The sequence below is a fragment of the Heteronotia binoei genome, chromosome 6 (genome assembly GCF_032191835.1).
Source record: "Heteronotia binoei isolate CCM8104 ecotype False Entrance Well chromosome 6, APGP_CSIRO_Hbin_v1, whole genome shotgun sequence".
NCBI lineage: Eukaryota > Metazoa > Chordata > Lepidosauria > Squamata > Gekkonidae > Heteronotia > Heteronotia binoei.
The window spans coordinates 75,060,146-75,087,135 of record NC_083228.1 but is presented as its reverse complement, the minus strand read 5'-3'; the positions used below and the strand labels follow the sequence as shown (position 1 = coordinate 75,087,135).

The following is a 26,990-nucleotide window of genomic DNA, read 5'->3' as shown; positions in this document are numbered from 1 at the left end:
AAGTTCCCTAGTTTGCTCTAGCCATGCCTAGTTCTAACCGCTTTGTTCCAACATGTTATTTTTGAGTTGCCTGTGCCCCATTCATTAGCAGAAAACTTTGGTAGAACCTCTTTTGGTAATATTAACAAAGTGTGTATGACAAAATAAGAATTTTCTTTGGCACTCTGGATTCTTCTAATGGAAGTACATTATAAGGAAATGCTCTGCATCTGCTTGGAACTTTTATTTTACAGTTAATATAATTTATATATCAGTTTATGAACATGGCAGGTCCCATGTTGCAGTTATTCTACAACACAGATTTCCAATCTTATTGGACCTGTGCGGACTTGTGGATCTTTGGGAACATGAAGTGTATGACAACAAAAATACCTGCCTTGGTGAGGTGGATGGGAACAGTCAAAAAATGGCTGTCATAGGGGCTAGGCCTCGTCACAAGATAAGGGACATTCCAAGCCAAACATACTCCTATGATGTAGGCAGCTGTTTATGAATAGGTGTTCCCTCAAACATGAAGATAGTGCTTTCTGGCCTTTTCTGAATCTACAACAAGGCTGGCTGTTTGCTTTTTCAAATAGATACTTTGAAGAAGCAACATGTAGGCACAAGGGGAATACATTGGCAGATACCACATTGTGGATTACTGTTCTACAATATATTTATATGGCAGTTGTTGTACTCAAGTATGTCAGTCCTGAGTCAGCCTTAGATTTACAGACCTGGAAATCGTGAAAAGTATGAAAGATACAGAAAGTGTGCTGCTTTATGTTATGATCCCCTTATTGCATCTCTGCAACACTAAGAATAGAAGAAAAGCTAAAATATTCAGAATTCTTACAAAAGACCTTTGGGACATGTGTTCTGCAGACCATCTATCAACCTTCCAATTTCTGAAGTTTCAAAAAGCAGAATGCAAACAAAATGTCCAGGTATTTTTGTTACCCCAAAAAATATTTAAAAATATCTAGAAAGACTAACCATTTTGAACTACTGGGTAACCTCTTATTGGTATTATACAGTGCTTATTTATGCCAGCAAGTGGCATAAGAGAGTTTAGCTTTCTTTGCAGCTAATGCTATTACAGATTTGTGGCTGGGAAGATTGTTTGTCCCCTATGCTGCTCATTAATGTGTGAGTGTGATATTAGCCTTGGCAGCAGCAGCACAAAATACTTTTTCTGCCAGACAGATCAGATTAACTTTGTTTTAGAGGGGGAGGGCTTTTGTTCCTGTGAGCCAGTAATGCTGGGTTCTGGGAAAACATTGCACCCTGCCCATCCCTGTTGAAAGGAGGTGGGGCTCTGACTCTTATAATGGAAACATGGCAAGAGAGTTGAACTGTTGATACAGATAACAAATGTCTGTTTGAGAGCAGACTTTTAAAAGTAATGTCTTGAATAATAAAATAATGATGAAGCCTCTCAAGTGCAGCAGATACTTTAAAAAAAACAAAAGGGGGATATGTTATAATTTTATTTTTCACTTTCTGGATTTTAAGTCACAGTCATGAAACAGCTTTTTCAAATTAACACACTGTTTATCTCATGGCTCTGAACAGGTCTTTAAGATGCACAGTTCTCTACATATATGTGCATGAGAGAGAGGGAAAATATAAATATATGGTTATATAACGTTCAAAATATGATCAAGATGGGCAGCCATGTTAGTCTGTCTGTAGCCCTATGAAAGAGTAAGAGTCCAGTAGCACCTTAATTTGTGGTGGAGTATGAGCTTTCTTGAGTCACCACTTGAAATGAGGTTAATGAGATTGATCAATGTCACATTACAAACTTAAGGACCAATTTCGCACTAGACCTTTAATCCTGGTTTAGCCCTGTCCCCAAACTGACATTCTACACTAGAATCAGAGAAACCAACACTATGATTCTATGATTTTAGTGCAGAATGTCAACTTGGGGACAAGGCTAAACCAGGATTAAAGGTCTAGTGCCAAACTGGTCAAGGTGTTGAGGGGGATTTTAGCCCAGTTCTGTCCACTGGCTTTACTTGGGATGGAGTAATTTGTGTGGTGATGATATACAGTATAGAAGTATTTTATTAAATAAACAGCATCCTGTATGTTCATTTCCAGTAAACCACCTAGTTGTGCCATTTTTTTCCCAGTTTCAGTACTCACAGGATGGATTGCAAAAGCCCTGCTTGAAAACAACATGGGTGGAGAGAGGGGTGCTGTGCCAGCATTTGGAACAGAGGCAGGGTCCTTGCTCTGGTATGAGGTGATAGCCTTCCTTGTCTCAGTTTGAAAGGACAGTTTGTCATGTATCAGCCCCATCCCCCCCTCTGTGCATCATCTCATATGACTGATCTCTTAGGATATCTTCTGCAGAGGAAAGTGAATAGTAACCGAAATCGCAGTAACAAAGAAGCAAGTTTTGTAACACTACAGATGATCTCAAAAAAACTCATACTGATTTAATTCAGATCTAGGAAACAGCCTTTGTGCGCTGGGAACATATTTATCCTTGAGTCTTTGCTAGAATAAGTTGTTACTTTATAGCAGTCAGATTAACTAAAATGTATTAAATACCGATGGAATTAGGGTATAATAATGCTGTCTTGCTGAAGGCTGTAGAATTCGGATAGAATAGTTATTGACTTAGAAGTGCATAGGGTTTTAGAGTGGAATCCCCAGTAGCCAAAGCTGCTTTGAGGAAGTAGAACGCTGTTTCCCTTCATTCAGAAATCCATTGTATTCGGACACTGGAATTGCATCTGTGTTCTTCCTGTTCACTATTGTATCACTGGTTGCTAGGGTAACCGGCTATGGTAACGTAAGAATGGAGGTTTCACTCAGTATAGCAACTGGACTGATGCTGAAGGGTGCATAATGCCATCCTTCTGTTGCATTTGAGAGTTTGTGTTTGCAGTACCTTCCAGAGAAAGATATACAGTATAGATTGTGTGAAGCTGCCAAAGCAGAGGGGTCTTGTTCCTAGGTTAAAAATTCCAATATGCAGTTTCTTTGTTAAAACAAGTTTCTAGTTCTCAGGTTGCAGAGGTGAATTTTGGTATATGGTTGCTGGGAGTGCTATGTGTAAGGTAGAAGTTCCTGGTTGAAATATTAGAAAAGACTGTTTTGAAATATTTTGTCTTTAGCGCTTTATTTAAGTGTTGTTCTTATCTGACTCAAACAGAGGTAGATGATTAAAAAGGCTTGTTTATTTTCATTATTTCTAGTTCACATTTGGGGTTAACAATTCCAAAACAAGCCCATCACAACATATGAGGAAATAATTTCACTAGCCATGGCTTGCTATATACTATGCTAATTAAAATTCTATGCAAATGAAGTTCTATTTGGTAATGTGTAAATTATTCAAAGCCCTCTGGCTCACTTTTTCTAATGGGAGCTCTCTGTACAAGGCCGGATGGCTGAAAAGGTAAAGGCAAAATCTGTGTTTTCTAAAAGCTGTATTTTAAAATGCTCCTTGCCACAATGTAAGGGCTTTGCATCAGAGTTTCTAAATCGGGTGTAGAACTCGCTTGTTATAAGGGCCAAATCTGACATAAAAGAGACATTTTCAGGCCCAAATCATGTGTGTCATAAAATATGCTAAGGTAGCGGAGATATAAACTTTATAAAAGACACAACACAATTAAAGATTTTTTAAAACTTAAAAGAAAATATGCTTAAAAGATTAGCACTCTTGCAATATATTGTTTATTTAACAGTTTTTGATAACTGACACTCTTGCTCTGAATTATTACATCAAAATCTGGAGACAGTGTGCTGTACCAATCTTGAGTATGCTATTCACAGTTCAGGTGTTGTTCAGGTGTGTGTGTTAAGTTGAAAATCTACTTTTGATTTTTTTTTTAATTTCAACTTTTATTGTTTTCTTTTCAATATTACAGACATAATATTAGGAAATAAATAAAATAAGATAGCAATATTCATATAAAGTAAAAGGAAGTAATACATAAATGTTATCTGTACTCTTACTTACTTTTGATTTATTGGCATTCATTACAGAAATCTCATGGTCAATGCTTTGGAAATGACTGGGCATTGTGAGCTTTTGTACATAAGTTGCTTCATGTGCTGGTCAGCCAATGGAGAAAATGGAGGCTTTGCTCTGTAGCTCCTATGAGATTGGGCAAGTCTGGCAAAGCAAGCTGTGATGCAGAAGGAAGCAAGAGAGAAAGGAAGCAGATAACAGTGAATTGCTTGAGGACCTGATAGGAACTTTCTGGGGGTCAGATTCGGCTCTTGGGCTGCACATTTGACACCAGTGTTCTAAATGCTTCTTAGCGGCAGCAATTTAAGGAATAGAAATTCAGGTTAAATTAGCAAAATGTGTATATGTGAAGGGATTCTGTATTCCATATGCAGGCAAGTGTATTCCAGCATAGAAGGGTCAGTTTTTCCATATTACTTTTCACCTATTCAATTATGTGAATCAGGTTCCTTCTCCTAAACTGCTAGATATACCATGTTGTGGTATTTGTTAAAACTAAAATAACATCCCACATGGTTATGAAAATGAAAAAAACATGAACATAGTCTGCCATTTCCTAGTTGTAGGATTCTTTCTAAACTTCTTTGTGGGAATATAGGTGAGAGTACCTGGGGGTGAGAATTTTCAAGGTTAAGCAGGTTTTGTTGTGATGATTGTTTAAGGCCACATGATGAAATAACAATGCCTTCTTTTCTTCTGAAACAGAGTTATTCTTCCTAAGAAATAAAGTTTATTAATAGAAACTGCTATGACATTAAAACTTCAAAGTTTTTACTGCAAGACAAATCCAGAGAAGGCAGTATATTTAATCTGGGTCTAAAATACAGTTTGGATGAGATAAGCCTCTGCAGAATATGGTCCAGTAGAAAACTTGTCATCATCTTCAGGAGATTGGTTGAAATCTAACTCTGCTATTAACTTCCTAGAAACTTCTTCCATAAAACATTAAAGATCCATTTTAATCGAGTTGAGGGAATTAATGGGACAGGAAGTTTGTAATGCAGTTGATTCTAGGGTCAGTATTGTAGAGTGGTTAAACTGCCTCCAGCCTGAAAGAAGGCAGAGGTGCCTGAAAAGCAGTGATTGGTCGAGAAAGCATTCAATAGTTTAGAAGTCTCATATCTTTGGACACTTTTAGACCACATCGGTTTTGGGCATAAATTTATTTCAGTTATAAAAATGTTGTATAGCTCTCCCATGGCTAATCTATATATCAATGGGAATAATTCTGAAGATTTTTTGTTAGAGCGAGGTACTAGGGTTGCCAAGTCAAATTCAAGAAATATCTGGGGACTTTGAGGGCGGAGCCAAGAGACTTTGGGGGTGGAGCCAGGAGACATTGGGGGTGGAGCCCGGAACAAGGGTGTGACAAGCATAATTGAACTCCAAGGGAGTTCTGACCATCACATTTAAAGGGACAGCACACCTTTTTAAATGCCTTTCTTCCATAGGAAATAATGAAAGATAGGGGCACCATCTTTTGGGGCTCATAGAATTGGACCCCCTGGTTTAAACATTTTGAAACTTGGGGGATATTTTGTGGACAGGCACTAGATGCTATACTAAACATTTGGTGCCTCTACCTCAAAAAATAGCCCCCCCAGAGCCCCCAATACCCGCAGATCAATTCCCCATTATTCCCTATGGAAATCGTTCTCCATAGGGAATAATAGAGTGCCCAGTAGACATTTCCCTCCTCCCCACGCTTTTTATTTTTATTTAATTCATCCTGAATTTTGTAAATGTAAATTGATACTGTATCATTTTTTACTCAATAAAGTATGTGTTTTGTTTTTTAAAAAAGCAGTGGTTGGTAACTTGCCTAGAATAGATTTGCAAGCACTGCATATTTGCACCTCCCACATTTGCCTGTCTATTTTAAAGCATCTCTCATTTTCTGTCTTTAAATCTTTCGCTCACAAGTGCTGCCTTCTGGTACTGCTGCAGCTCTTGCAGTCTCAACTGGGAGAGAAACTTGCATCTAGGAGGGGCTTGCCAAATGGAGGAGGTGTTTCCTAATTAAGGAACAGTTGAGGGCATGGCAAAAGTTTGAACACATTGAATAAAGTGAGGTCAGGTGCATTTGCATTTTTTGAGACCTTTCAAAATGGATGTTGAATCTTCACAACTTCAATTTTTTTCATTGCTACATTTTATTTCTGAACAGCATCCATTTGATTTTCCTGTTTCTCTCATCAATACTAACTGCAGCTGATTCATAGCTCACCTTTTGCAAAGCATACCTTCCCAAACTAGCAGAGGAGCTAAGCTGTTTTTCAAACAGCTTCAGTTTCACTGAACAGGCTTGCTCAGAAAGTATGCATTTCTGAACAGCCAATAATGATGTTCAAGAATCTTTCAGTAAGGAAGTACGAGTCAGCTAAAACATTACAAGGCGGGGGAGAAAGCTGCAAGGCTGGCTGAGGCAAAAGGACTCAACTCAAGACATAGTGCAACTCCCACAGGGTGAGTCATTTTAAGCTCCAGCCAGAGGCCTTTTTGAATCGGGCCTAAGCAGCAGCAGACAAAGAGGAACATCTCCCACCGTCATTGAAAGCAGAGTTGTTAGATGTGACCCCTTTTAAGGCAGAGGCCACCCAGCTTCCTATATTTGCTTGCCACAACTTCTCAGCTATTTCCTCCTCCCAACTTCTGCAGGTGTTAATGAGGTCTGAGGTGCCTTGAGACATTAAGAAAAACAAAGAAAACAAAGGGAGAGACTCCACATCCTTACTTACTAGTTTAAAGAGAAGGTGATGCTCTTTCCTGCAGTGCAATTAATCCCCACCCTTCCCCTTGCTTAGACCCAGAATTAATTACTTGATTATAAATCCCCGAGTGGTAGTTTATAATACTAATATTACCCTCAAAATTGGTCTTTGGTGCCATTTTTCTCTTCCCTCTCAGAAACCCTCCTTACCAGTTAACATTTCTTCCTGCTCTGTCCTCCCCCTTTGATTAAAGGTTTGAAAATAGGCAGGCTTTTTTACTTCCCTGAGGGGGATTAAACACACAGAGAATTAAGTGCAAACCTTTGCTGATTTTTCAGTGCACGTTATGGGCAGTGTGCCCTTGATGTAGTGATTGGAAATGCCCAGCACTGATCCTGTATCAGCAGCCCTTAGCTCAAGAGCTTTTTCTCCAACCCAAGCTGTTAAACAAATGATTCAAACTGAGTAGCCATTTTGGGGATGCAAATTTAGATTTGATTATTTCCTCCCTTCCCCTTGTCTTCTTTTTTTACAGGATGTCATTTGAGAGGCTGTATTTTCCCATTAGAAAATGCAACAGTATTTGCACAAAATGGGACGATACTACAAGGAGAAGAAATTGGAATACTTAGTGGTGTTTAAAAAACATTGTGTTGTCCTTTATCCCCAAGTCTTGTTAGGCTTTCACTACTGTACATGAAAATTGTGTGGAGACTGGAATACATCCAGTGGTGTATGCAATGTAGCCATATTTTACATTCTCTGTCAGCCCTAGTCTAAAGTACAAACCAAAACAAACCTTTCCACTTAGCCTAATCAAAATGTACCCGATGGGTGGGAGAGAGAATTGTTAAAGTAAAATAGTCCTCCACGTATGTTTGTACCTGTAAAGTAAATCCAAATTCTGTGGCATATTATTATATTTCTGCATTAAAAATAGAAGCTAGTTAAGAGACATTCCTTTTCCCACACACACATAGTAGAGAATGCTTCTTCCAAAGTGTCACTTGCTGGGACAAAAGTGTATAATTTAAAAGCTAAGAAAATGTATGTTGTTTTGTTGTTGTAGCTATTGCTTTTACTCTTGGGCAGATATATGGAGACTGAATTGATTAAAATTCAGACAGTCAATTAAGATTTCTTTAATCAGACAGGCTTCATTTTTAAAAGCCTGTGCTCTGGTCTGAATTAAATTAAACAAATGTTATCATCCTCAACCTCACAGTCATATATATATATATATATATATATATATATTTTTTAAAAAAAAGATTCCCTGCCTGCAGGCTAACAAATCTGCTGATCTAGTGGGATATGGAAGGCAGGAGAGGAAAGGGAACAAAAAAGCATGTTTATTTTGTATATTCAATTCTTCCTTGAGTCAGAATCATTGTAAGGCAGGCAGTGGGATGTAATTCTAAGCCAGAATCTAGGAGACCTGAGTTCAGATCACTACTGTGACAAGCTTACTGATGTCCTTGGACTAGTCATCCTCAGCTTAGCTTACTTCACAAGGTTGTGTAAGGATAAAAAGGAGAAGGGAGGGCCAAGCATGCCTTCTTGAGCTCCTTGGAAGGAAGGCAATATTAATATATACTACCAAGATGTAACATATTTCTGCTGCTAAAGCTAAGTAGGTGTGGCTTTGCCTAGGTGGGAGACAGGAATTATCTAGAAGCCACAGAGGACCCTTGGTAGTATAATGGATAGAATTCTATACTTTGACTATGAAGATCTGGGTTCTTGTAATGTAGTTGTGGGTATTTGGAATATTAAAAATATGTGAGTCCTACCCCACATTTTTGGGATTCCATATGCCTAAGGGTTTGTTATGTGGACTGGTTTCTGCAGACAGCTATAAAACAAGGTGATAGTTTGCCCTGGAGAGCTGATTTACAGAGCCATATTAAATGATATCAAATGATATCATTTGAGCACCAGTGTGGCATTGTGGACAAAATGCTAGATCTGATAATGTTCGACAGCTTTGTCTTAGTCTTTGTGATCAGGAAGAAGCACAGTCCCCTTCCCACCCCCCGCCCCCGCAAATAGCTAGTATTGTGTGGCATGGCTTCATCGTCTGAACTGTATGGATGTGTACTACGCAACCTACTTACTGAACTTGACAATTTGATTGTTGATTATTCTTCCTGGATGCTTGAACCATATAATCTAATGAATGATCATCATATTCTTATGGGAACCAGAATGACGTCGTGGGCAGAGAATGTGTTGGTCTTTGTATTAGGGACATGTGAGTTTAGGTCCTTGATAGGAATACAATATCTCTTACTCTGACCTGACCACAGAATGGTTACAAATATAAATTGTCCTGAGCTGCTCAGAAGAAGGGCTGAATACAAATGTAATACACAAGCGCAAAATGGTTATTACATCACAGTTAATCTGCAATCCCCATTTTACTCAGCTTTCAGAGAGAGGATTTAATTGTTATGAAAATGAGGTATCCATCAGCAGGATATTTGGGTAATGTTATCTAGTATAAATGTGTGTTAAGGTTACATGCTGTCAACAAACCCACTTGTTGATGTGAAAGGCAAGACACTGTAAAACTGGTTTATCTGGATCTTTATTATCAAAATAAGCTCATGTGCCTTAAATGAGATCGACTTTCTCATTCAAAACCTTCTTTGCCTAGAGTGTTTTTGTGCTTCCAACTTCTTCCAGACCTGTGAGGACTAAGGATATCTTTTCTTTGCTTCTTCCTATCCAAAGAAATAGGTTTTTAAAAAGTAAGAAACAGAAGTGTGTGGATTTTCTTCTTCTTTTCATTCATCGTAGAATTGTCAAAGTGCCATGCTGTGTTTCTGGCTCAATATTTGTTTGTCCATGTAGGGGGATAGAAGGGAACTAAGGACCTTGAAAAACCAGATGGTAATTGGCAGATAATTAAAAACTAGCTGAAGTATGGAAAATTGATACTGTCATCCATTAGTGCAAGCAGATCTTCAGAATTTGTGATCCAATAGACCTGTCTGATGACTCACTGTAGCTCAATAAACCTCTTGTGTTTGCTACAGAAAACTGAGAGAAAGGATTTTTATGCATAGAGCAGCCAGGATACATGGGACTGGGTGTGATGTTAAGCTAAAGTAGGCCCAGTGATCCCCTTTCACTCTGTTTTTGGAAACTCAAGGACTTTTTTGTCCACTGGAGGAAATCTTAAGGGCATGACTGGATCCAACTGGTGGTTGGTAGGCTAGGTTTGGCTTGATGGGTCACAAGTTGTATAGACTTGAACATAGTAAGTATCAATCTTTTAATGCCACTTGTTTGATGTTTTGACTACTGATGGAGGAGTGATCTGTACTCTTTTCCTTAATCTGATTAAAACTCCTTGACTAAAAGTCTAGAGAAATTAAAAATCCTATTAAGTAGCATCATCTGGATGCGATACTAAAACCAATGGAAAAATCTTGTAATAGCAGTTAGGGAATCCACCAGATAAAAGGAATAAAACTAGCTTGTGATGAGACAGAGATGAAAAATTATCTAGGTACTGTGTTAAAATCCTATTTCTAAGACTAATATAAAGAGGAAACTCCACTCCAATTGGCTTTTATATTTTACCTAGTTGTTTAGAATTTATGAAATTGTTTTATTTATGTAACTGTAATTACGTAATTGTTTTATCCTTGATGTGACCTGCCCTGAGCCCATTTGGGAAGGATGGGATAGAAACGTGAAATAACAAATTAATAAATACTAAATAAAAATATGTATTAAAGTACCAATTTCCCACTAAGAACAATCACAAAGCTGGTCTGAGCAAGGAATCTTTCTTAATCTTCCCTTCATAACCAGAGTGGGCTGTGCATTCAATTGTGATAATAAAGCAATAAAATAATTTGGGATAGTTCAATAAAGAGCAATAGGAAAGCAGTGATTGAGGTGGAGCAATGCTAAAAAAATAAAGAAGAGCAGACCCTACAGGCACAAGTCTATGTACTCAAGTAATCCCTTTCTTAGATATTCGACTTGATACAGAACAACTGCAAGTTCCAGGCCCTGAATAATGTCATAGTTTAGTCCAATAAGAGAGAGTTTTGAGTCAAGAAACTTGGGCCAAGAGGATTTAAGAGAATCTTCTTTTAATAAAGATATGTATCCAGAGTTTATATAGAGCACTTTATGGTACAAATTGAAGACCAATCACCAAGCTTTAGCCTCCAAAGATGGTTGATTCAATTCTGCTCATAGGGATACTCCAGTTACGCATTTTGGTGTGCTGGTAAACTTATGAAGGGAGCAAAATAGGAGAAGATCAAAGGTTTCTTTGACTGATTGCATCCAGATCGCTGCCCCGAAAAGCAAGATAAGGATTATTTTCATATTGAAAATTTGAATCACCCCGGATATATATCATCCTCCACAGTACCTCAAAAAGTTTAGGATGCCTCCAGTACAAGGTACTGGTTTCTCCAGCATGGCTTTTTGATGAGAGAACCAACTCAAATTATATATGAAAACTGTTCCCAGACACATGTTCCTTCATTTGCTAGATTCTAACATTATCAATAGGCAATCAATATAAGGGAAGGTTCCTTTTCTTCTAAATCTATATTATATATTCTGTTCACTTTTTAATCTGTTGTATTGCTTTACATGGTCGGCATTTATTTTGATCACAGCAGCCTGAAATGTTATAAATCACTTTTGTTGAGTTTTTGAAATGGCTCATTGACATTTTAAGTTAGTGAGATAAACTAACAAATGTTGCTGAGGTAGACTTGGGGAATCTGTTCTTCTACACTGTGTGTTAATGGTTTGCTCATGAGTGTGTACCTTGTGCAGTATCTATGTTGTTAAGCGCTTGAAGAACAAATTTTTATTAATTTAAATGTTTTTATGCCACTTTCCCCCCCAACTTAGGGTCCCCAGTGTTGTGAACAATAAAAAAACAATTAAATGAACATATACAAATATATTTTTAAAATTACACAAACTCATAAATGGGAGGGTTAATAAGGGAATGCCATACAAATCAAGTTTTTACCCACTGGCAGAAGATAATGATAGAAGAATGGAAGAGTGTTTTTCCCCTTCTCCCACATATCCCCTAAGCCAGGGGTGGGAAACCTTTTTTCTGACAAGGGCCATTTGGATATTTATAACATCATTCACGGGCCATACGAAATTACCAATTTAAACAACAGTGCTCCACTGAGGGAGAATGATTCAGGCCGGCAAAATTAATGCAAATTGTTTTTCTATTTGAAGTCACGTGGGGAGAGCCTAATCTGGCACACACACACAGCCCGCCGTCCTAGGCAAATGCATAGGTGCAGGGCTTTTTTGTAGAAAAAGCCCAGCAGGACTCAGTAGCATATTAGACCACATCCCCGCATATTAGGTCACACACTCATTTGCATATTAGGCCACACCATCTGGGATAATCAAGTACAAACTGAACTGTGACAGTAACTTTTCCAGGCCACCCCTCCCTCCCTTCATGGGGAAACTGCAGCTGCTCCCAACAGACCTTTAAAGGCACCCACGTACCCCAGCAGCAGTCCTTCACAATGCCAACCACTCAGGCTCCACAGAGGGAGACAGAGAGGGAGGAAGGAAGGAGAGAGAAAGAAAAAGGGGAAGAAAGGGAAATGAAATGGAGGGGACAAATGGTAATAAAGGAAAATAAATGGGGGGAAGAAAGGGAAATAAATGGGGTGAATAAAAAGGAAGAAAAGGAAATAAAGAAATAGGGGGAAGAAATGGAAAGAAAGAGAAATAAAGAAATGAGGGAAGAAAGGGAAAGGAAGGGAAATAAAGAAATGAGGGGGAAACTTACCTGAATGGTGACAGTGACTTTTCCAGGTCCTGCAGCGATCCTGGCTAGCCAGCCAGGCCCCAGGGAGGTTGCTGTACAGCGTGGCTGGGCCCCAGGATCCCTGCCAGCCAGCTGGGCCCCAGGAAGGCTGTTGCTCAGTGCAGCTGGGCTCCATGATCCTCGCTGGCCAGCCAGGCCCTAGGGAGGCTGCCATGTGGCTCGGCTCAGTCCAGCAATCCCTGAGGGCCAGACCAAGTGATCTTGAGGGCCATAAACGGTCCAAGGGCCGGACGTTCCCCATCCTGCCCTAAGCACACAGATGGTTGCTTTCTCACAACCAGATATTAATCTGTGCTTTTCAATTCCTGATTAATACAGCAAAATATTCCCACAATTTCTAATATGAGTCAGAATCTCCAGTGCACACTTCTTGTATTGCTGAGGTAGACTGGGAATTTGTTCTTTTGTATTGTTAATGATTTGTTCATGAGGGAGTATCTAAAGCACTGTTGTGGGGCTTGGATTAATCTGTGTTGTTAAGTGATGTAGCATTGTGGGATTCCATGGAAGGTATCAGAGATGCAAAGTGGTTCATATGAAGTGGAATCTGAAGAAGAATGCAGAGCTTCATCCTCTCAAGATCCTCCATGTTCCCGATTGTGCTCTTCTTTTTCCTTGGCTATTTCTGTCACTAACAGAAGGAAATGTCAGGAAGCTAAAAAAGTAAATTGGAACCAAGAAAAAGTGCCTTAGAGAATTTGCTCCTCATGATCCGTTTTCCTACTAAGGTTTTGAAAACCCATGCAGGGAAATGGCCAGAAAATTTTTCAGGCACACATTGCAGGGGTATGTGTGAGTTGCCCAAAAGCAGAGAAAGAAAAAGCCATGCTGCTGCTTTCCCTGTTTATGGCTCTTTACTCACACACGTGATCTTTTTCCCTATTTGCATTCTTCATATTTTTGCCTAGCTATTAATAAGCTGCAAAGATAGCCTTGTATATGCTTTCTGGCTATTTTCCAACATGCACTTTTGAATCATGAGTTTGGAAATGTGACAGGACCATTGACTCTCTGTGGATTTCGTTTCTTGGGTGCTTCCATAATGCCATGCAACTGCAGCAGCTATTAAAGAACAGGAACCCATTTCTAAGGGTCTAACAGTCTTTCTCCCTCTTTTTCCTTCTGTTGCAGAAAATGCTTGTGAAGCAGCAAGACCGTCTGGAAGAGCGCGAGCAAGACATTGAGCAGCAGCTGTACAAATTGGAGTCTGACAAGCGGCTGGTTGAAGTAACTGGGATTATTTATTTTATTTTTACTTTCCTAATGCTAGAGCCAAGTAGCAACCAAGCGCTGCAGCCACTCACCAAGGTCTTCTATCAAAGCAATTCCCCGATAGGACATCTTGGAGGGAAGAGGGTTGTAGCCAAAACAGTGAGAAACTAACCTATCACAGTAGGCCCAGGATAGCCAGAACTTTGGAACACCCTCCCAGAAGCTATAAGGGCCCTGCGGGATTTATCTGCGTTCCGCAGGGCCTGTAAGACCGAACTGTTTAAACAGGCTTTTGTGGTCTAACTGAAAAAGGGCTGCCACCGGACACCGGTGGGTCAGATCATAGTTAAGAAGTCAATACCGCCTATACTGGATTGAAATAGCGCTATAGAATGGTTTTAAAGTTGATATGTAAATTATGGTTTTATATGTTTTATTGGATTAATTGTTTTATAATGTTGTAAGCCGCCCTGAGTCCGCTTGCGGAGAGGGCGGGATATAAATGAAAAGTAATAAATAAATAATAAATAAATAAATAATAAATAGCCCCATAACATTACAGTCTGTAGCATAGCTTCTAGGCAAGCTACTATCCAGCCAGACTGTATGTGGTCTAAGAGGAAAGTCTTGTACAGAGAGAGCAATAATGCAGGGTCTGCAAATTATTCCACCACCACTCGCATGCTGTTTGGTGGACTTTACTTTGTTTCGTAGGGACCAGGTCCCAAATGTTTGGTTCTTAGCATATAGCCCCTGATTAAAACATTGAACTCTCTTTTTCCCTGATTGGGACAAAAAGCTTCCTTGCTCACAGCAGCTTTTAATGTATTATATGCAGTTCTTCTTCCAGGGTCCTCTGTCTATGACTAGATAACATTTCATCTGAAACTAAGCTACAGCATTGCCAAGCTATGGCCATTCTGCCCTATTTTGTTTTTTGAAACTCCTCCAAAGTCCTGCAGCCCCTTTAATATTTCAGTAATGCAAAGCATGCAACCTATTTTCGTTCCTTAATAAACACACTTGAAGAAATGGGCAAGAGCCCAGGAGCAACCTCTCCACTGTACAGGTGTGACATGAGCTGAACATTGGGCATTTTCCTTTCCTTTTCCATTTTATCAGGAGAAGGTGAACCAGCTGAAGGACGAGGTGCGCCTACAGTATGAGAAGATGCACCAGATCCTTGATGAGGATTTGCGCAAGACTATGGAGATCCTAGACAAGGCTCAGGCTAAATTCTGTAATGAGAATGCTGCCCAGGTGTTGCACCTCAGTGAGCGCATGCAGGAAGCTAAGAAGCTGCTCAGCTCCGTTCAGGTCATGTATGACAAGACCGAGGACATCAACTTCATGAAGGTGAAGTGAGGGGTATCTGGGGAAAGGGGGGTGGGTCCTGAGAAAAATGTGGTGGTGGTATAAGAAAAAGGTGTGGAAATATAAGATGGCCATCTCAACCCAGCAATGACTGCTTCCATTTCCCCCTCTGCCAATATGGAAGCTACATCTTCATCTTCACCCTCACATTATAGAAATGAAAGTGTCTTTTTTCCTCTCTTGCTTCTTCAAGGTTATGTAGAGTTCTGCTGTCCACCCATTGCCACCTTTACCCATACTTTCCTTACAGAGCTCAAGTTGGTGATCATGGCATGCTTTAACCTCACCTGCCGTGGCTCTCCCAGCTAGTCTCTTACTCCTTTAGCTATGGTATCTGTTAGTCATTTTGAAACCATCATAGCAACAGGAGAAAGAAGGTGCTGTGGAGAAAGATTAGTTCATTGGGAAGAGCGAAAGGATGAAAGTGCTTTCCTCTTGCATTCCTTTAATATAGCAATTCAGTCACTGTTCTCGCATTTTCAGATATTGCCTAGTCACTTAACCAAGATTCAGAATGTTAGAAAGACCCAAATGCAGTTAGCCACTTCTACACTTCTGCCTGCCTTACTGAAATTATTTAACTATTTGACATTGATCTAGAAGGAGAGAGGGACGGTGGCTCAGTGGTAGAGCATCTGCTTGGGAAGCAGAAGGTTCCAGGTTCAATCCCCGGCATCTCCAAAAAAGGGTCCAGGAAAATAGGTGTGAAAAACCTCAGATGAGACCCTGGAGAGCCACTGCCAGTCTGAGAAGACAATACTGACTTTGATGGACCAAGGGTCTGATTCAGTATAAGGCAGCTTCATATGTTCATAGAAGACACCCCCTCAATCAAATTGTTCATTGTGTGTTCAGAATAAGCCCCTACTGACCATTTGCCCCAAACACAGTTTACCTAATGTGTGGTAAAATCATCCTTACCACTTGGCAGGATGACTTGGAACAACTTATGACTTCTGAGCAGTTATTGCAACTGCATGGGCTCAGAAATGCAAAGCAGCATATGTTGAGTGGCTTTCTTTTGATAGCTCAAATGTGTGTGTGCGCACGCGCTATGTTCTGAATGGAGCATATGTTTAAATTATTGTTGTTCTAATGATCAAAATACATGGAAGTGTCATTAAGAAAAGGACTGGTCTTCTGCTTCTGGGTATGATATCAAGACTTAGTGTGGTGCAGGTGGGAGTGTTGGGCAAGGGAACAGGTTCAAATCCTCACTTGCAGTCCTGTAACTTGCTGGGTAACCCCATGCAGTTGGATCTTGTGAGAGTAAAGTAAGAAAAATCATTTGTATATGCCACACTGAACTCTGCAGGAAGGTGTGATGCAGATGTGGTAATGGTGAATCCAAGGCACAAGTTTATAAGATGTCATTTAGCTGACTTACTGAAGCTATGTAGGTCCAGACCTGATGATGGCCCAGACCCATCATTCACAGAAACGTTGTGTAGAATAAGGGAGGTTTGAAAATCCTGTGCAGGCTAGCCAGTTCTTTAAGGGTTAAGACAAATGAAGGGAGGACCACTAGAAGTCGTAACAACCATCAACCAATCAGAAAAATTATGTATGAATCACTACAACTTGAGGTGAAGTTTCTCCAGGGTAAAACCAAGGAAGCTCCCTTCGTACACAGAGAAAGAAGGGTTTTGTAATTCCAATACTGCTTTAATAGTTTGTTGTTGTGTAGGATACCTCTTACAGTTGATGATGCATAGTCATGACCCCAGTGACTTTCCAAATATCAGATTCTCCCATGTTACACAAGAAATGGTTGAATAAGAGGGTCACTTCAGACCTTGTACTTGTGGTAAGCACCTCCCTCTGAGGCTAATCTGCAACGCACAAAGACCAGATGGTGCACTTCTTGGTTTAGAAGTCAATATCCTTGACCTCTTGATCAGTACTGTCTGTCAAAAGGAGGCTTTCCGAGGAAATATCAGTAGTTTATTCACAGGGTATTTACACCCTGCTGGAGTGTATACTTCTAACTGGGCTGCTCCATCCTTGTTGTCCAAACTGCACTGTGCAACAGATATTCAAAACGAGACCAATAAAATGGTTGACTTGGTAGCAAATGAAAACATTAGCTTTGCTATGGTATAGAATGGTTACCCGGAAGTGCTTTTGAAAAGAAGAGTTTTTGTATGCACATAAGTGGACTAGAAAAGCATATGAAAGTTAGAATACTTCTGGGCTTCAGGGATCATGGATTGTATCTATGGACTGTTGTTACAGTGATATGTTAAAGCTTATAATCAGTGTCGTACAGCAAATACAGTTTTGGACCAAGGCATTGACTGGGGTTCTTACTTGAATTAAAAAATTGCTTGATGGATTCTGTCTAGAGTGCCTGGTCCCTGCAGAGAAAATATGGGTAACCCTCATACAGACTCATGAAGCCAGCCCCTTTTGTTCCATATTTGTTATCCTGAAGGGCTAAAATTGAAATTAAATTAAAAGAGAAACAGCCTTCCAGTTGTTGAAAGTCTGCAAAATGGCAATAGTTATTAGCATTTGGTCTTTCCTCTTAAAAGCGTATAGACTGATCAGTTAGATATAACAATAACATTTATACAGCACCTTAATTTCATAAAGTAGTTCAGTATTGTTATCTCCATAAATCAGTATAAGGAGTTGCCAAATGCCATCAACATGAATAAGTCAGTTCATCTAACTCAGTTCCAACAGTATCCCTCCCAGGTCACAAACAGAAATCATTCTTAGCCTTGTTAACCTGAGATCTTTTTTGCTGGGGATTGAACATCAGATCGTCTACATGCAAGCTTGTGCTTTTCTTCAAGGAACAGTCCTTTCCAGGTAGTGCTCCGTATGTGTGAAGCATGAAGTATGGTTGTAGTGAGTGAGGTGGGGCTTGGGAAGCCAGAGAACTGGTGGGAACAGCAGAGAAGTCAGCAGGTTTGGATAAGGTGGAGATCCTGTGCTATAAGAATGCTGCATGACTTACAGTTTCTGAATTTTTTTCTCTGTTGCCTCATAGAATACCAAGTCGGTGAAAATCTTAATGGATAGGTAAGAAATTAATTTCTGGACAGTATGGTTTTGGATGAAGCAGGGGATCTATATGTTCCAGAATCTCCTAGGGATGGGGCTAAGGTGACTAAGCAAGGAGTGGGAGAGTGTGGTATAAACTGGTGTTCCACCCACTGCTGCTTCTTGCACTGTGATGGGATTTAATTTTGGTTAACATATTAAAAAAAAGTATTAAGTTCTGTCCTGGTCAGATACAGGGAAGAGGTGGGAGTGATGCTGCTACAGCTAAATTCTGTTATCTATATTTTAAAAATAACATTGGAAAATTTGCCCAAGTTCTGATCGCAGTATCAAGAAAGACCTGCACTTTGGGAAAGAACCCTTACAGTGAAAGTATTAAGTACACACAATCTGTTTAGCTTTCCATAAGAAAGGCTAAGAAGAAATTGGATTATAATGGCCAGGCACTTTTCACAGGGAAAAAAATGGGATGTGTTCATGGATCAGATAGAGATCAAATGACTGATTAACTGTACAAATTCCAATTAAAAATTAGTGCAACATCTTAATGTGCTCCTATAATCTGTGGGGCAGGATATGCATACCTTGCAGAACTCTAATGTTGGCTGGAAATACATTATGCATTGGCTGAATCCCATTTGTAAGATGCTGTCCTTGAGTCCTGTTGTACAGTGCAGTTCTAAACACAGTTATACTATTCTAAGTCCATTGACTTCAGTAGCCTTAGAAGAGTGTAGCTCTGCTTAGAATGGCACTGGTAGAAGCAAGCAAGGCAAAGGAAATAACTACTTTTTAGCCACCTTGGCCCTGATGAGGTCAGAAAGGCAGGGTATACATTCTGTAAATAAATAACTATTGTGGCATTGGCTTGCATTTGGCACTATGCTGTGTATCCAGACACAATTCTGAGAAGAACCAAGACATTAGAGCCCTTTCCCAAATCTCCAATCTGTGTTGGGCATGCCAGGCAATTTTGGTGGATTATTGAAAGAAAAAGATTGTGTATAGGAAGAAAAGTTCACAATGGCTTCCCCTAAAAGTAGCAAGGGAGACAATGTCAGGAAATTCTCTCCTGTACAATTGTCTCTTCATGGGACTTACGCTGGTTTTAAAGAGACAAGGTTCCCTGGGGAGAAACTTAAGGATAGTTTAAGGATTCTTAAGGAAACTTAAGGATTCCCTCATTAGCAGAGTTATAGGAAAAAACCAAGTAGCTCAGTTTGAGTCAAGAGGGAAGTACAAACATTTTTTAGCTGCTGTCAGAAGAAAAGAAATTGTCAGAAGACCAAAAAGAAATTTGTCTGTAATATACTGCTACATTCTTTTTAGGACCCAAAACTGCACAGGAGGCAGCCTGCCCCCTCCCAAGATTGGCCATCTCAACTCCAAGCTCTTCCTGAATGAGATTGCCAAGAAGGAGAAACAGTTGAGGAAGCTGCTGGAAGGTGAGAGTTGCCTCCCCAGTTCTCCTTTCTCTTGGTGTATGCAGGGACAGATCCCCACTGGCATAAACAGCAGCTCAAAAGGGAATATCATTGTATGTTTCATCCAGCTTTATCTCGGTACTGCTCATCAGTAGACTTTGAGAAACCAGAGGATACCATCAAAATGGAGAAGGGGAGCATGATGGTAGAGAGCCAGCTGTCTTACTGGATGGCAGTCATAAGAACATAAGAGAAGCCATGTTGGATCAGGCCAGTGACCCATCCAGTCCAACACTTTGTGTCACATAGTGGCCAAAAAAACCAGGAGCCATCAGGAGGTCCATCAGGAGGCCAGGACACTTGAAGCCCTCCTACTGTGGCCCCTCCCAAGCACTAAGAATACAGAGCATCACTGCCCCAGACAAAGAATTCCAACAATACAGTGTGGCTAATAGCCACTTCTGTGAAGCTCCATATGTTTATCCAATCCCCTCTTGAAGCTGGCTATGATTGTAGCTGCCACCACCTCCTGTGGCAGTGAATTCCATGTGTTGATCACCCTTTGGGTGAAGATGTACCTCCTTTTATCCATTCTAACCCAACTGCTCAGCAATTTCATTGAGTGCCCATGAGTTCTTGTACTCTGAGAAAGGAAGAAAAGTACTTCTTTCTCTACCTTCTCTATCCCATGTATAATCTTGTAAATCTGTGTCATGTCACCCCTGAGTGACATTCTACTTGCCCTTTACTGCACTTTTTCCAGTGCTATAATATCTTTTTTAAGGTGTTGTGACCAGAATTATACACAGTACTCTAAATAAGGCCACACCATCGATTTATACAGGGGTATTATGATACTGGCTGATTTGTTTTCAGTACCCTTCTTAATAATTCCCAGTATAGTGTTGTCCTTTTTTATTGCAGTCGCATACTTTCCCCAGTGCCCAATTTATTGCTGCTTGTAGCTGTCTCTGGGATCAGTGCCTGAATGTGATCATTTGCTTCCCATCAGCTTTGCTGAGATTAAAGGCAATACTTAAAAATGCAGGGCATTCTACAATTGCAAACATTTATTTGCTGCAGAACAGAAGATAACTAATCTGGAAATATTAGTTGGGAGGTAAAACATTGCCCTTTTCCCACCTGAACTGCAGTTAGGGCCCTTCAAAGCAAGAGGAGCTGTTCCTAAATAAGAGTGGGACGTTTAAAGGAAATGTACTTCTTCTGCCCACTTGCTGAGCCACTGTAGTCCGATCATAGGACAACTGTGGCTGATGATTAGTGGCTACTTCCTGAGCACTCAAAACAGATAGAGAAGGCTTAAATAGTTGTTCACTTGGGAAGGTTCATACTGACAATGTTTAAGGAACCCCCCTGGTCTGATATTACAGGTAGACCGGTCTTTTTCCTAACAGCTGTTCTTTTCTCTGTCTTCTCCATGCTCCTTGCATTTTTAGTCATGTAATTCCCATTGAGTCACGAAGAGTAGGATTATAGCCTTAGACTCTACTCATCTTCATCTTCTGTGAAGCAACATATTTACAGTATGCATGCAAGTCTGCAACAACTGTGCTTCTGCACAAAAAACATTGTGGAAGGTGTATAGGAAGGAAGAGCTTTCTATACAACACAAAGGTTTGCTTTACAAGAAGGCAGTAGTTTGGTTTCAGCTGGACCATTTTGTCCAGCTTGATAAGGATTCAAAGAAAGGGAGGGGAGGTTAAAACACATGACATACAAAGTAAAGATGAAACACCTGGGCTTATCATAGTGAAGAGTATCGTTATGTTACCAGATTCCAAATAAACACTTGTTGCAGTTAAAAAAACAACACACACAGAGAGACAAAACAACAACAAGGTAAATGGCTCTTATGTCAACATCTCAAACATGTTATCAAGCAGCACTGGGTACAAAATCTGTTGTCTTCCAGCTCTGGGAGAGAGACCAGGGAAACAAAACTTTATAGTATAAGCAGTTGACAATAAGAAAATTGCCCATGGCAGATGCTGAATCACCTGTTTTTGAGATTTTGAAGAGAGACTAGATAACTATGACTATTGGTCAAAAATAGTTTAGGTATAGAGAGCCCTGCTATTGTGAAGTATTAGAAGGGATGAGCCTTTATCAGTTCTAACTCCCTGCTTCTGTTATTTTACTTAATTGTCCTAATGAAACCTTAATCACAAAAAGACCCAGGTGCTACTGGTCGGCAGGAGGACTTACCCAAGAATTGAAACGTCCCCTATTTTGGATAGGGTTACATTCTCCCTAAAAGAACAGGTTTGTAACTTGGGGTTGCTGTTGAGCCCAGGCCTCGTGTTGGCAGATGGCAGCAGTGGCCAGGAGCACTTTTCACCAGCTTCAGCTAGAGATAGGCATGGAATGGGAAAATGGTGGTTTGTGGTTTGTTTGCCTGAAGCAGTGCTTCATTTTGTTTCATGATTCATATGGCTGCCCAAACTGGTTCATGGTTTGTTGGCTCATTTTGTTCAGAGGGTGTAAAACTCACTGGCTCTCCTCCACCTGTCCACCAAGTTTGGCAAAGATTGAATTTGGAATGTCTGAGTTGTAGCTCCCCAAAGCAGGTGCCCCCAGGAAAGCTTAGCTTCAGCTCTCACAACAACTAACTCATCTCTCTTTGTGCAGCAAAGTGGAAATAGTGGGGTTGAGGTGTCTGCTCCCATACACCAGAGTGGGAGCTCCCAGAGCTGTCAATCGAGCTACGGACAACTGCTATGGGTGTTTCTAGGGCTCCCAGAAGTCCACCCCCAGTGTTGCCTGGCTGTCTGGGAAAATGAACCGCAAAAATAAACAGACCAGTAAGGAAAAAAGGCAATTCATTTCCCAATTCAGGCATGGCACAAGCAAACAAACAGGTTCAAAATGAACCACAAATCATCCCAATTTGTTCCTGAATTGAAGTTTGTGGATCAGTTCATGCCAATTCCTAGCTTCAACTGGTAAGGCAAAAAAAGATCTTGCCACCATGGTTCATGCCCTGATAACATTTAGACTACTCCTATGCATTCTACATGATGCTGCCTTGACTGCAAGTTACAATTGGTGTTGATCGTTGCAGCCAGAATGCTGACTCAAGTGGGTCTTAGGAACGATATCACTCCAGTTTTGTTCTACTTACAATGGGTCCCAGTTTGCTTCCAGGTCCAATTGAAGTTACTGATATTAACCTTCAGAGCCTTAAATGAGGGAACTGGCATAGCTTTAGGATTTTCTGCTTTTGTATGAACCTACCTGACCAATATGGTCATGTTTTGCAGATCCTGTCATCTGCTGCTAGATGGGTGGCAACCTGAGAAGGGCCCATCTCAATCATGGCACCAAAGCTATGGAACTCCTTTCTCATCTGTCCCCTCCTCTATCATTGTCTTTGGGTGAAGACTTTTCTGTTTCAGAGGTCACTCACTGACCTTCCTTCCCTTTTATTATGCATCTATTTGTTAATTTAATGTTTCTCATTGTTTACTGCCTTGTGGATGTTTGGTTGGTTGGAACCATGGCATAAAAATTTCTGAAATGAATAAAATACTGCGATTGAAGTGCAAAGTGAGGATTTTCTGGTTAGGGAGTTTGGGGACTTTTGAATAGAGTTTACAACCTGGATAAGCTACTTGATGGTTAAAGAGCCAAAAAAGAAGCTGTATTAAGGAGCCCATAAGGAGCTATGTTAAATGAAGTCTAATCCAGTGAAAGGAGTGTAACAAGTGGTCAGGCAGTTCTCCCTGCGCAGTTCAATTTGGCCCAAGGGCTTCTTGATGCCTATATCTGGTTTTACTTAAATGCTGGTGTATTGCTAGTAGCTCTCCAGAATCTTAGGCAAATTTTTTTCTACCCAACAATATCTCTTTTCAGTAAAATAATCTAAAACATGGCTTAGGATAGGTCTGTCATGTCCATTATTTAAGTTGCTTCAATTGGGTCTTGATCTATTTTGCCTTCATGGCTACTTTAAAGTTCAAAACTATTTGTATATAGCCTAGTTTCAGCTTTCACTTGATAGTTTTTTGGGAGGGATCAGAGTGGATTAGGGATGCTACTGGGTTTTTTTAAAAGCTGTCCTTGTATCATTTGTCTTAGAACATTTCTCCTTCTAACTTTACTGGCTGTGGATTGGAGCTACAAGGGCCCTCCAGGCAAACATATATTGCAGTTGAATCTAGTAAACACTTTTATTCTGTAGACTCTTAGATCCTGACATTTCATTTTTGACAGAGATTTGTCTCTCTGTGCTTGGATCCAGAGTAAGGGCATTTGCAGTCTATAGATATTGTGGTTTGGATTGCAGAGAAGTCATGCATTCTACTTGTGATGAAGAGGACTGCTGTTAATGTTTTATGCTTACAATGCAGTTGCCATGGTCTAGGAACCATATAGATGGGGATGTAGAGTAATCTCTGCACAGAAAATATACAAAGTTCAGTAAACATCATAAAGGGGAAAGGGGAAAAGAGGGCTTGATAATAGAGTAATAAAAATAGGTTGAAGGGATAGTTAAACAACTGCAGAAGGTAGCAGAGAAGTGAAAATATTGTGGACCAGAAATTCATAATGATTTTTCTGGACAAAAGGGAAGGTGGTACAGGAGAGAGCAAAATGTTAATGGGGTACAGAGGGTAGGGTTGGGGAAATTTCCTCCAGTTAGTTGGCTTATGCCTTAGATCATCATTGGGAAATTCTTATTTGGATTTGCAGCTCTAAATGTAGTTGCACATTAGGTTTCCTCTACTGTGAGAATCCAGCAAGGAGGGTGAGGTAATACTTGGCTGGGGCAAGGAAACCCAGTACATACAAAGATTCACCTTGTCCTTTCTGTGACATTACTGTAACTGAAGTGCTGGGAACAGGTAGAGAGAACAAGAGGGAGGTACAAAGGCTTCTGGTTAAGAAGCTTGAGGCTACAGCTTCCTGTTCTTAGCCACTTCGGACTCTGTTATATTATGCAAATGAAATAATAACTGCACGTCAGCATACTTTTCAGATACTGGACAGCAGAAGATGGACGTATCACTTTGTGATTCTATATCTTCTGTTTATTTATGGAGGCAGCCCTGAGATTTAAAACAGGAAGGAATGTGAGCATTGCTTCTTTGTATTGGTTACTCTTAAGTGCTTAACATTTTGCATGTATTCTCCACCAAATTCTGGAAAGATGCCTGGTCATATTGCTGCAGGCTCTCCATAAATCATTGTCTCATCCAAAATTTGCTTATTTATCCTGAGATAAAACTCCATCTTGGGTTCATGTTGCTTGTGTTTTTGCACACCATGTAAGAGTGTGTGTGTGTGTGATAAAAACAGCCTTTGAATAATCAAGAAGTCATCTTGGATTTGTTTTGCAGTAACTATAGATGCAAGATTATCTGAGGGAGGGGATTTATTCTCTTGTTCACTATATGAAAATGCAGGACTGGCTTCCTTAGTTAGGTTACTGAAGGTGTCTTCTGCTTTCTTTCAGGTCCTTTCAGCACCCCGGTGCCCTTCCTGCAGAGCATTCCCATGTACCCTTGCAGTGTCAGCAACTCAGGAGCTGAGAAACGCAAGCATGCCACGGCTTTCCCAGAAGGTAGCTTCCTGGAGCCATCCTCGGGACCTGTTCCCAGCCAGTATGTGAGCCAGGGGGCTTCAGCTGGTGAAGGCCAGTCTGCACAATCCATGGTGCCTTGTAGCTCCACCCAGCACATAGTAGGACTCCCCAGTGGCCCCCAGCCTGTTCACTCCAGCTCGATGTTCAACCCTTCCCACTACCCCAACAGCACATCATCTCAGCAGTCTGTGCTGTCTCAGTATGGTGGGCGCAAAATCCTGGTCTGCTCAGTGGACAACTGTTACTGTTCCTCAGTATCCAATCACAGTGGGCATCAACCATACGCCCGGTCGGGTCACTTTCCATGGACAGTGTCATCCCAGGAGTATTCCCACCCACTCCCACCTGCTCCATCTGTACCTCAGTCACTTCCGGGATTGGCAGTGAGAGAATGGATTGATGCATCTCAGCAACACGGACGGCAGGATTTCTATAGAGTTTATGGTCAGCCTTCCACCAAACACTATGTCACCAGTTAACCATCTGGCTTGAATAGAATCTTGCTGATTTTTGAAGTTTTTTTAAGTCTAGAATTGGTTGTTCTTTTTAAATCAAATCCATTTCACTTATCTCTACCACATGCCGCTGTCTGAGAGGGATATTGCTGTCTTCTCTAGTTTTAAATTAATTTTTTAAAAGTCCTCCCTTGTACCAGGATTGGGGCAGGAGGGGAGCTGCAGAAGAAATTAACAAGGATTCCAATCAAGCATCTACTTCTGGATCATGTGACCTTGCTACCTTACAGTATGGAAAACTTTTAAAAGGGACAAACAATCCTTTTCATTTTCAAAGTCTCTAGGCTCTTTGGTTTTGCTTTTAAAATTCTTTTTCCTTCCCATTTTTTAAGAATTTCTATCATTGATTCATTAAAAATGATACTTGTAGATTTTTTAAAGGCTTTTTTATGTTAAAAGGCCACGTATCATGCATATTGGCATTTTTCTTCTTTCAGAGATTTGTAAATACACAATGGCAGAAATGAAATGCACAAAAAAAGGGAAAAGAAACTTTTAAAAAAATAAGAAATTAAAAAAAAATCTGTTTTAGTTTCCTGGAGGGAAGTGTGCGCCAAGATGGACACATTGCTTCCTATGTTTCGTTGATGCAACTTCCTCTAACAAGCACTTTGTATTAAAAAAAAGTGAACTTCCTGTTATAAGGCGCAGGTATTTATTCTGTAACCAATTTTAGAACACACACAAAAATATTCAAATAAATGTGATCACTTAGTGCAAATGCATTGTTTTGCTTTGCCTCCGTGGCACCATTTTGGCCAGTGCCTCCTTTGGGAACAGGAAGGCATTACTCAGTCTGAAATCAGACGGCATTTAAAAATAGATAGTATTTTATTTGTATGCTTCCTTTAGAATTATCTAACTAAACTGCTAGGACTGAATAAATGTTGAGGAGGGTTGGTCAAAGACACTGGTTAATGTCTTGCACATTCTGGTGTAAATTAAAAATATAGCACTTAAATACTTTCTGTTTGGTTATAAGGAGACATTAGAACCTGAATTAGTACAGTATTGTGGGGGTGGTGGGGAAGGAGCATTTTGTTTATGGTTGTTGATTTAGAAGACAAACACACACACACACACGCAGGCTTTACTGCTTTATTGCTAGATCTTGTTAAAATGCAGTAAAGCATCTAGGACAGAATTTGTCTGCCTGAGAATGTCATCTTTCATTTGCAAGAACTGAACCAAAGATATTTTTTCAAGTCATTAATTATTTTGTCTGTCACCACTTTTAAGCTGTTTCTTTACTGATAAAGTTTTAATCCCGCCCCCCTCCACCTTATATGGATCCACATCCCTCTCAT

The 26,990-nt window shown here is 40.2% G+C and overlaps 1 protein-coding gene across 1 annotated transcript in view; it reads left to right on the top strand.

Annotated features, from left to right (window-relative positions):
• The window catches only part of TRIM8 (tripartite motif containing 8), a 102,222-nt gene extending 75,818 nt beyond the window's left edge, over nt 1-26,404 (top strand). The window contains exons 3-7 of the mRNA XM_060241765.1: nt 13,673-13,768; nt 14,876-15,109; nt 18,126-18,157; nt 19,469-19,584; nt 25,040-26,404. Of these exons, the coding sequence (XP_060097748.1) occupies nt 13,673-13,768; nt 14,876-15,109; nt 18,126-18,157; nt 19,469-19,584; nt 25,040-25,647 (1,086 nt within the window). The 3' untranslated portion in view covers nt 25,648-26,404. The remainder of the gene's footprint in view (nt 1-13,672; nt 13,769-14,875; nt 15,110-18,125; nt 18,158-19,468; nt 19,585-25,039) is intronic.
• The last annotated feature ends 586 nt before the right edge of the window (nt 26,405-26,990 follow it).